Below are 12,012 nucleotides of genomic sequence, written 5' to 3' on the forward strand. Positions count from 1 at the left end.
GGTGTAAAGAATGTCTTTGAAATTAACCCATGCGCATTTTCAGCTTCCGAGAACTGAATCTTGACAATCTAGGATCTCCAATATACTGCTCCAAAATAGCGGATCAGCTTTGTGAGAAGAATTGCCATGTTGTGGTCAAGGTTACAGAAAATGTTATTACACTGGAAGCATGAAATTTTGGGAGCTTAAAGTACATTTGGCTGTTGATTCGTTCTAGTATTTATATAAGTTTGAGCTCAAAAGATTTTGAGCAGCACTCATATAAACTCGTGAAAAAACGCTCTTTTATACTGAAATCATCATTTTTGAGACTGTTTAGTTATGTCAGAAAACCATGAGATCTAATAATATTACTTGAGTCTAAAACTACACCACGTAGAGCATAATTACAGCTCTTTCTCAAAGTTATTCACTCAGGCATTATAAAGTAATTGACCTAAAACTTTGATTCTTGTTGTTTCAAGTCATCAACTTTGAGACCACGTAATTAAAAAAGTTGATTAGTTGCCATGGGTTTCTAACCTGGACCTTAAACTACACCACTTGAACTATAACTACAGCTGTGTCCCAAGTTGTTGACCGGTCGCGATCAAAGTTATTGACCTCTAAACTTGGCCGTTTTTAAAAAATCATCGACTTTGAGACCATTTAACTACAAAAGCCAAGAGAAAAGAAAGCTATTTTATATTTTACTTAGTACTATACTGTGGTGAGTGGTTAATCATATACTTCTTTCCGAGTGTTACTCACGGCGTTAGCAGATATCCGAGCCCAAACAAGGTAAAAAAAATTTAAAAATTGCATTTTCAATTGATCTTTGCCCTCAAAGTCATGAGTGAGTCACCAAAATTTTATACTAGAATGTACCTAGTTTCAAGTAGTATCCTTATTTAAAAGAATCGACTTGGTTCACTCATTGCTTTTCAAGCAAAGCAATCATATGTTTAGCTCTTTTTTTTCACGACCTTAAACTTTGGCCCCTACTCAAGGACAAACAAATCAGTTTTTTAAAAAAAGAAACTTCACTTTTTCTTATCATAGTACTAATAACACATTCTGAAATTTTTACGAAAATTGAAGACATCTTCTATCAAAAGTGTCCAGCTTTAAAAAGAATGACTCTTAAGTTCCTTTAAAAAACCTAAGCTTGTCAGTACCACATTTCGTAACGTTTCGGAGAAGTAGAAGCAGGGCTGCGAAGTCCGAATAGGAGTTAAGAGTCTAAAACTCCACGAGTCGGAGTCATTATCTCTCTGAGGCCGTGATTTTGTCAGGGATGCAAAGTAAGAGACTGAGTCAGGATTTTGCGGAGAAATAAGTCGGAGTCAATAATTTTCCATCCAAGTCCTTAAATTTGACAGTGATGCAAAATAAGAGACTGAGTCAGGATTTTGGAGGTAAAGGAGTCGAAGTCAAAAGTATTAAAAGGTCAGGAGCCGGAGTCAGCAATTTTCCCTCCGAGTCTTTACTTTTGCTTGGGATGCGAAGTAAGACACTGATTAGGGATTTGTTGGTAAAGGAGTTGGAGTTGAAGGTGTTAAAAGTTCAGAAGTCGGAGTCAGCAATTTTCCCTCCGAGTCTTTACTTTTGCTTGGGATGCGAAGTAAGACACTGATTAGGGATTTGTTGGTAAAGGAGTTGGAGTTGAAGGTGTTAAAAGTTCAGGAGTTGGAGTCAGTAATTTTCCCTGGGATGCGAAGTAAGAGACTGAGTAGGTATTTGTTGGTAAAGGAGTTGGAGTCAAAGGTGTTAAAAGTTCAGGAGTCGGAGTCAGTAATTCCCCCCCCCCCCCTCGAGTTTTAAATTTTGCCTGGGATGCGAAGTAAGAGACTAAGTAGGGATTTGTTGGTAAAGGATTTGGAGTTAAAGGTGTTAAAAGTTCAGAAGTCGGAGTCAGTAATTTTCCCTCCGACTCATTAGTCCTGGTTAAGAGGCACCCCAATGACTCGCAATCATAAAACAACGCAGGGGCCAGTTATTCCGAAAAGGGGCCCGCATTTCATTTTAATCTCTATATGTACCGAACTTCCATATATCAAACTTCCACACATCGAAATTTTCTATATATCGAAATCCCAGCAAATTTCTATGTTCATTACATAGAAAAATTGTTTCTATGTATCGAAAAAATCTCTATATATCGAATTTTGTTTCGAGACATTCGTAGATGTTTTATCCTCTTTAGACTGTTTGTCTCATGAAAAATAAAGGTTAGGGGAGAAAATTATGTTCACTAAAGGTTGCTACGAAACTCATAAGGAATCTGGGATTGAGGGATGTGTAGATAGGTCGTTTTTTCGTTATAGAATTCTTAAATTCCCTCAATTTATTTCAACTATCTTAGTTGTAACCAGTAACATTGTACAGTTTCAAGTAATTCCTTTTGTATGTTGATTATCGTTCCTAGTCGTTTCAGCTGCAGTAAAAATCATTCAAGTTAAGTAGATTACTTTTTTACTTTTCTCTCGATTTGTCAAAACGAAAATCCCCTAATGTTACGGATCAAGTTGAATTGCCGCAGAATGAAGATGTATGAAGGCGCAAAAATGTAATTTCTGTTATTTTTTTAATTATTAACTTTCATTTAATCTGATGCTCGTATAAATTAGAAATTAGGTTTCATACATGAAAATTAGCTTTAATTTTAATGTTTTGGGAGATTTTTAGGATAAAATAAGATCGTTTCTATAAATCGAAATTTCTATATATCGAATTTTTTTCCGGCAATTTGCTACTTCGATATATTAGGCTGTGGGACGAAGGCATAAAAGATGCTTAAAAACATAGTTTCGTTTGCCAACTTCGGGAACTACAAAAAGTGATATTTTTCTGTATCCTTAGTGTCTACAGATGAAAAAAACCCAATGTTCACAAAAAAATAGTGTCTCATAATTTTTTTACAGACCATTAGAGATACACGAAAAGGAGTGAAACTGACAAGCAAGAGGTAGAAAAATTTTAAATACATAAAATATATTATACACATACATTTAAAAAATTATGCATGTACGTTAAAAACATTATGCATGAACATAAAAAAACTGTTTTTTTTCAAGAAGCAAACTCTTCATTCTGAAGTATAATCGTCATTATTACTGAATTCATCTATCCTGTTTTTGCGTATAGAGTTATTTTCCTCTTGAGAGTTTATACAGCTACAGTCATTAGAGAAAAATTATGTGCATGAACAATTTTACGTCCTGCAAGTAATACATCTCTTCGAAGAACACCGAGTTTTCGGGCATGCACAGGAGTCTAGTTTTTGAACATTATATCTGATGCAATGGGCATAGTCCTCCTTTGTATTTCAATACTGCCCGCATTTATAGTCCACCCAACGTTCTGATGAACTGGGAGCATTGATTGAATCAGTGGTGCTCAAACTACAGCCCGCGGATCAAATTTGCCCCTTGAAGCTGACCCATGTGCCCGTCGTAGTATTCAGTATTAAAAATCAAAAAATATATTATAAAACCTTACAAAACTACCAGTAATCTTCTTTCGGTGTTATGAATTTTGAAGTCAAGTTGTCATAAATTGATTTCTGAAATACAGATGCAATAAAATAAGCATGTAGTAATAATAACAGCAATTGGTTTGTAATTGTCCATGCTATCTAGAAAAACTTAAATCATATAAATAAATTTGATATTTTTTCTGGTCCACGAGATTCCTATTAATGTTAGTTGTGGCCCGTAGGTAAAAAATAGTTATTCACCAATGGATTAAGTTATTCAAGCATTAGCAATGAATATTTGCTTGATAGTTAGTGCACAAACAAGAGGTAAGATATGAGTCAGAGTCAGGAATTGGTTCTTTTTCACTCCAGCTCCGCAGCCTCGGTAAAAACATTTGCGCTTTAAATTCATTTCATTTTGATTCAGTCATATTTATCTGACTTTCGTCAATGTTTAAGTCTACGAGATATGGTATTTCTATATTGATTAATAACTTTCTTTTCTATTTCTTCGTCACCAAAAGCTGAGAATGTATTCAGAACATACTCCATTTTTTCAATTTTTGGTGACATAAAATAATTTTTCGCGTTGTCGTTAATGTTAAAAAAAAATTTAACTGTAAAAAAATGGCTCTAAAATGGCTAATTTAAAAAAATAAAAAAATTTGTAAAAATGTTCTTCATTAAGAGCGTTTTCCAAAAAAGTTTTTCTTAAACAAATCCGCCTTTAAGTTCGCTCCGGTCCTGTGCAGTGTCCCCCAGAACCCGCTTCTCCTGGACGGTGGCGTCCATGTCCTAGTCACACACTCGCACACGTTTATACATATATACACACGCCTACAAGCGTACACACAGGTCTACGCACACTCACAACTATACACACGTAACCGCCCAGGAGAGAGAGTCAGGCTTGGGGGTACAGGAACCGTTTCTAGAAACAATAACTCCAATGAGTAATGTCCTGTCGCAACTCGTGATTGCGAAACACAAAAAATGAACTCAGAATTTCAGAGCTCAAGTTATTTTTAAATTTTATTTTACTTTGACGAGAAAGTAGGCTAAAAATGAACTCAAAATATCGTCTGTAATCAAAAAACAATATTATTAAAAAAGGAAATCGCAACTCCAACGAACTATAGGGGGCACTGCAGTCACTGTCTAATGGCCGACTTAAAAACTAAAACAAACACATGTGGTAACGAAGAAAATGCTAAAAGTGTTGTGATTTTTGTTCGTATGTATGATATTTTTCGCTTTATTCTTTTTAAATTAATTTTCAAAGTCTTGTGGATATTCTGGCCCACGTAGAAAGAAATGAGAATTCAAGAAGCATTACTAAACGTCAAAGATTAATGCAAACTACGTAGTTCGTAGTTCTAAGCAGCTATTTCCACGATGTTGAATTCGATATTTATCAGTTCTTGATAAAACTAAATAATAATTGTGGCCTGACAAGAACAACAATTAATTCTAAAAAATTCAATATGACATTACAAATTATTATCGAAAGAAGATGATACTTCTTTGCCTTGCTTGGCTAGCGCTTACTGTTTTGCATTTGTTGCTGAGTTATTTCTCTCGAATTCCCGAATCGGTTAATTTAAAATTTTTCTGTTTCGATTTTTCTAATTTCTGAGTTACGATTTAATTATGTCAAGTTATGCAAATCATCTACAGAATTCTTACGGATATATGGTGGTAGTTTTCTTTTCAGTTGATTGACATTATTTCTTTTTACTTATCGAATTCTGTAATCTTACTACAATTTTATTCCACTCATGATAAAAATTAAAAATGGTTTAACTAAAAACGCGAAATTTCGCCAAAGCTACTTTGCTCGCACAATACTAAAACTATAACCCTAAACAAATTTGGCGAAACCTTTCAGCTGAGAATAAAAGGAATAAAGTAAATTCTTTCTCGGTGAAACATTTTTCCATTTTGTTCTACGATAATATATTCAAGAAAATATTTTGCATACCGTCCATTCCAACTAAATGCTGCTGTAAAAGATGGTTAGTTAAATTAATTTAAGATTTAAAGACGCTCATATTCTTACAAATTCATACAAAACAATAAATTTTTTTACCTTGTATAACGTTATCCAAGTTTGTTAATCCAGTTTCCGCTTTCACCATTTTCAATCAACTCATATTTTAGAAGGAAATAAGGAAATCTAACATTATTTTGAGAAGCTAGAGAATACTACTAAGGGACGAATTAATTTCTGTAGCTGAAAGCAAACTAAGACTCATCGATTGCGTTAATAAATACTCAGAACGAACTGCCTGTGTTTACGTCAACAGACAAACGTGGAACGCAACGTGGCAATGTTTTAGTTTCATCGGCAGTTTTGTAAATCACCGCAAGGTAGCGTATTCGAGCGGCGGAATTCCGAAAAGGTAAAACATCGTGATATGAAAGTGAAATATACTTTTTAATTTTTAATTTATCGTCTGCTAATGTTTAATTTTATAATATTTTTTAAGCATGTATTGGCATCTGTTAGAGTTGTTTATGTTCTTAAGATTTTGTAGGTCAATTATTGCTATTCGGTGATTTATTTAATACCTTTTTTGTGAAGTAAAGTGCCTTCTAATTTTTTGTACTTAACAGTGTCTATGTGCGCTGGATCTAGTGTAATAAACGAAATCTTGAGATTAAGATCATTCAGAGCTGCGGATTAATACAAGTTTTGATTTCCTTTTAATTACAAAATTACTGAACAAAAGTAAGTAATTTAAAACGTATTAATATATTTAGCAACGAAAAATTGAGTAAAACAGTAAAATTTCGGTTGAAAAACTGTTTATTAAATTTTTAGATTATAAATATTGTGTTTAATAGCGCCATCTAGAGACAAATTGTTTTGTGTAAGTGCTAACAGTTCACGGAACATAGTTCCTATTTCAATTACTAATTAAAACTTAATGAGACAGTTCCAGCGTGTGAACATTGTATTTTTCTATTGATTTCATCATTAATAATAGATTTCAAGCAAGTTCACGTAGTCCCTAAGATTGGTAAACGAACTTGAACGATATTTGCGCTCGGCCCATAGACTATATGGAGGTCCGACTATTTAAAAAAGTTACGTCAAAGAAGTTGCGAAAGGATATTTTTGGTGGCCCTGCGTTCAGAAAACCCCATTGCACACAGCCTTTAAATTTTGTACAAAATTATTTCAATCCCCAGGGATTTTCACTTGTTTTTTTTTCCTTTCTTTTTCTTTCTTTTTTTTTTTTAAATTTAAATAGGGAAGTTTTCGATTTCTCAATTTTTTTTGTATGATAGAATAACATGTATGAACATCATAGGTGAAAAAATTTTTGCGATACGATAAGTAGTTTTTTTTTTAAATTAATTTTTAAAGTTCAAGCGCTTGTGACGTCAAATGGCATAGGAAGTGACGTCATGCGCTCTTCCGATAGGGGAGAAGCCGAAGGTCACGCATTCTACTTCGAAGACGAAACGTAAAAGGCTTATCTCCTCGCATTTAACTCCTTGCGTTTCTGGAACATTAAACCTCTCATTCTCTCGGAAATATTTGAATATCATCATTGATGTTACATGAGGATGATTATTTAGATTGTGCTTTAACGAATCCGGTCTCCATTGTGTGTTCAAAAGGATTATTGAATTTCTAAAAAATAAAAATATCAGCGCGCTCAAAATGTCCCTAGCGAAAACAAGGGATCTTCGGCGGAAGGCTGCCCATTGGCGCCCTGTGACGTAGGCTCGTGACGTTTCAGAAGAGCGCACTTTTGCGCGTGGATTTTTAAAAATTCATTAAAAATCAACCACAGTGTTTTAAAATTCAGCGATGATGAATTTTTTAGTTTTGAGGGTCAATTAACAATATCCAATAGCCAAAATATGAACATTTAATAGGTTGCAACTTCCCTATTCTGAATTAAACGTTTTCGTTATTCATTTTTGAGCTCAAATTTAACGTATATTGCCTATTAAGGGGATATAAAATTTCCCAAATCCTTTAACATCCTATGTCATTCAAAAGAGCTTTTTTTCTGCATCAGATTGCTCTTATCCCAATTTTCTCAATTAATTAGAATAGCAAATACATAAATGTCTAATTTAGTGAAAGGACATGACTCAACTCAATCCAAGCCCCGAGCTAAGGAGCAAAATACAGGGTGTTTCAAAATGAATAGCGGGGTTTTAACATGTTATAATATTTATTACACCAAACTTACAGCCACAAGTGATACAACAAATGAAAGAGAAACTCAGTTTTTTTGTTTGTTGGCATCAGTGCGCATGCGCGTGGAATGTTTCTGCTGCAATCCGCTAGAAAGCGCTTGTAGCAAAGATGGCGACTAAAGAACAGAAAGCGTTTTGTGTTTTACAGAAAACTTCATCTTTCAGCAAGATGGTGCACCGCCTCACTGGCATAATGAGGTACGCGATTGGCTTAACCTAACTGTACCCGACCGCTGGATTGGCCGTAAGGGGCCTAATGACAGGGCTTGTTTCCCATGGCCTCCACGGTCACCCGACCTAACGCCGTGTGATTTTTATCTTTGAGGATTTATTAAGGACCGTGTGTATGTGCCTCCAATGCCAGCCGACCTTCCCGAATTAAGGAACAGGATTGAAACAGCTGTTGCAGCAATTACTAATGAGACACTCATCAAAGTTTGGGAAGAACTCGCATATCGTCTTGACGTGTGCCGAGTGACGAGTGGTGCTCACATTGAACACTTGTAGGCCATTATGTAAAACTGTTTGAGTTTCTCTTTCATTTGATATATGACTTGTGGCTGTAAGTTTGTTGTAATAAATATTATAAGATGTTAAAACCTCGCTATTCATTTTGAAACAGCCCATATTTCTAGAGATCACGAAAGCAATTTTTCAAACGTACAAAACGACCATTTTGCTATACACAACAAGCCGTGAAATTTAGTTCAAGTTTGTTTGGACCCTATAGCAGCGATTTTCACCCAGCGGACCGGCACCTGCACACAGAAAAATCTGATATCAGTCCTCGGAGATTTTTACTCGTTTACTCGTCCCTAAACACATCCTTTCTATAAAAAATAAAAAGTTTTTAAAAAAAAATAACCTTATCCGTTTCCAAAATCTTGTCACAATTGTTAAATGGTTTTCGAATGTTTTATTTTCTTTCAAAAAACGAAAATAAAAAGTTTTTCTTTTCTTTTTTTTTTTCTTTTTTTTTTTTTTCTTTTTTTTTTGTCAAAGAAAAAAAATATTGAAAGAAAACGAAAAGAAAAAAAAACATCACCGGTCCTCGAATATTTTTAAAAAATCCGTAAAACTTAATAGAAAACACAAAATAATGTTACTAAGCAAAACAAATACTTAAAAGTAATAAGTGCAAGAAATAATAAAATCATAAACGTATTTGAAATCATAAATTGGGACAAGATAATTTATATGAAAGACATCAAAGGTGTATACCGAATAAAAATGCTTAAATACCTTCTGATTCATCATCTTCATATGTCATGCATACACCTGATTCACAAACCTGAAAATAAAATAAAATAAAATATAACTTGATTTCATTTCGCAAAATGTTCATTTTATTAATAACAGCATCTTGGGCTGCTCAGTGAGAAACAGACAAGCATAAGTAATAATATAAAAATAATTACGTAGATCTATTTCAGAAAATTCTAAGGGAGTTCTTCTACGTTTATACTGAAGCTCAGTAAGACTTCTTTGGAGTATGCTGTTCAGTTTTGGTCTCCTTATCATAAGAAAGATAGTAACTTACTAGAGGGCTCCGAACTCTGCTCCCTTTGCTCGCCATCCCTCGTTTGCCACCTGCGTTGGCTGGATAGCCTTGTTCACCGCCTTTGGTGATGTAGTTTGGGGCTTCGCTCCCTCCTCAATACTAGTGGCGACTGGGCACAAACCCTGTCTTTGGTGGTATAAAAAAGGGGTTCCGTCCTTTGTCACCAGTCACTTCGCGATATTAATTTTGCCAAATTTGGCTACTGTGCAAGTAGTTCCTCGCCAAATTTTTCGACTAAACCAGATAACTGTCACCAAATTTGAAGTTACAGGCATAACAGTTGAGGATGTTAACGGTATATATAGTTTTCAATTCAAATCTTCGGCACCAGTAAGTTTAGAAGGATGTGCCAGGATGGAATGGCTACCTCTGGATATCCTGTATACAACGATATCTGCATCGACCTGGGAAACGTTGACAGTCCAGTGGAGATAGGGTTACAGTAACACAGACACGCACACAGACAGCTTTAAGAGGACTCTTGTTTTTTCGTTGGGGAGTGATAAATGGACTAGGACCGGCTTACTTAGTCCCTAAGCCTGTCGCTAGTGGTCACTTGTGTATTTTTAATCATAACAGAGTTCATTTATAATAATTAATACATTTGTTAAAATAATCGTCATAAACATAAAACTTCGTTTCATATTTCTCACTGTGTTCGTTATGATAATGATAACAAAGGAAATGTTAAGATAATGAGTGAACAGTTAAAAGTTTCGTTTTGTGTTTCATCTCCAAATGAGAATTTCCCTGTAAATTATCTTCTAAAAAAATCAATATTCACCCCTTCAGCTTCGTCATCGGAATCATAGCAGCTCGCACCATCGTCATCTTCTTCGAACAATTCCTCTTTAGTCTCTCTGTTGAAGTAAGTGGTATAACATGGCTGCCTTTGCGACTGAAAAGAGAAACATGAAACTTCTTAAAGTTATTTATAAAACCATGGCTTGACATGTATACTTAGATGCACTAAATTTGAGTTTACAAATTAATCTGCTTCTGACAAATTAAAATATTTACTGTCAAGAATTGCAGAGCCAGGTTGTAAAATATTTTTTCCCTTTTAAAACACTTTTTCTTTTCTTCTTCTTTCTTTCTTTCTTTCTTTCTTTTCTTTTCTTTCTTTTTTTTGGTGTTTTTGTGCTCTACAGTCTCTCTATGTTTTTAAAAGTTGGAATTTTGCAAAGCTTCAGTCTATATTTTCATCTTTTCTTATTCACACTAAATTTTATACAAGAGAAATGCATGTGTACTAAAGCGTATATTTTAGAAGTTATGGGCCATTCCACGGTAAACGGTAATTTTGTCCCGCACGTGACGCTTCGTATATTTTATAAAAAATAATAATTTAAAAGGATGATGAACAAAATTTTGTTGCTTAAGATATCACAAACGCATGTGTGACTTCTTAAGCAAAAACTTTCTTCAAAAATTATTTCTTTAGGAACCGTCACTTGCGGACAAAATGACCATTTTCAATGGAATGGGCATATACATATTTTTCTTTCAATGGTTTAAATAATTATTTCTAAACTAATGAGCTATGTTTCCTTTACGTTGGAACCATAGCTTTCAAAATCTACTATTTGTTTCGTCATTGCTGTATTAATAGAGCAAAAATATTAGTTTATTCATAAGCAAGTTACCAGAGGTTGACTTTGGATGTCCCGCACGTGACGCATGTAAATAAATTTTATTTTGAATAACAAATTTTTTAATAAAAATATAATTGTGCCAAGAGTATCTTTGTATCAAATGTAAAGATAAAAAAAATTGCTTACCCCTGTTTCATCAAAATATTAAGAGATATGACGAAATGTTAATGAAATTGGAGCGTATATTTTTGTCCCGCGCATGACGGTGGAATGGTCCTTATGCTGCCGTGGGCAGGTAAAGGGCGTTAACAGCAATTTTTTTTTTTTTTTCATTTTTCATCCTTTTGTATTTTTTTCATCTATTTTTCCTAAAGCTTTACTGTACAAGCTTGCTTATTAGGTTTCCGCTATAAATAAATTAAAAAAAAAAATAGCGAAAAAAACATCGAATTCCAACAATTTTCTATCGTTAGTATTGAATCCAAACGCGTTTCTTGAAATATCTTTAAAACTTATTTCTGCAGATACTGCTATTTACTTCTCCACGACGGTATGCCATAACACGTGAATAAATCATTAAAAAGTAAGAATTGTGCGCAATAGTAATATTGAAATCTAGTGATACCCGCACGGAATATCTTTGCCCGTAATAGAAAATTAAAAGATCTTTTGGTTCGCCTGTATATTTACAAATAATGTATGGTGAATTTTCTCGCCAATTGGCTTGTACCCATGTTACGGTTCCACGTTATGATAATTTCGTAATTTACTCGTCCATCTTATGATATTTTTGTTCTTAAAATTGGATTGGAAAAAGAACCACATCGAATTTTCAAAAAATCGCTTCGAGGTGCACACCCCCATGCTACAAACTTTGTGCCAAATTTCATGACAATCGGCCGAACGGCCTAGGCGCTATGCGAGTCACAGAGATCCTGACAGACAGGGATCCGGACAGACAGAGGGACATTCAGCTTTATTATTAGTAAAGATAAAGATAAAGATCAAAGGTCCTGTTAAATAAATGGTAGTACAAAAATGGAATTGTGATTTTAAAACAGACCAATTTTAAAATCAAAAATATAAATAAATTCTTTGAAGTAAATTTGATACAAGAAATTCTTAAGTTGGATATGATTTAAAGAATCATCTTGCACACTCTCTTCCGTAATTCAGCT

At 34.2% G+C, this 12,012-nt stretch overlaps 1 protein-coding gene across 1 annotated transcript in view; it reads right to left on the bottom strand.

Moving 5' to 3' along the window:
• LOC129216607 (uncharacterized PE-PGRS family protein PE_PGRS54-like) overlaps positions 1-12,012 on the bottom strand; it is a 45,576-nt gene that overhangs the window by 11,777 nt on the left and 21,787 nt on the right. The window contains exons 5-6 of the mRNA XM_054850824.1: positions 10,024-10,137; positions 8,921-8,969 (exon numbers count right to left, since the gene is read on the bottom strand). Of these exons, the coding sequence (XP_054706799.1) occupies positions 8,921-8,969; positions 10,024-10,137 (163 nt within the window). The remainder of the gene's footprint in view (positions 1-8,920; positions 8,970-10,023; positions 10,138-12,012) is intronic.

The sequence above is a fragment of the Uloborus diversus genome, chromosome 2 (genome assembly GCF_026930045.1).
Source record: "Uloborus diversus isolate 005 chromosome 2, Udiv.v.3.1, whole genome shotgun sequence".
Classification (NCBI taxonomy): domain Eukaryota; kingdom Metazoa; phylum Arthropoda; class Arachnida; order Araneae; family Uloboridae; genus Uloborus; species Uloborus diversus.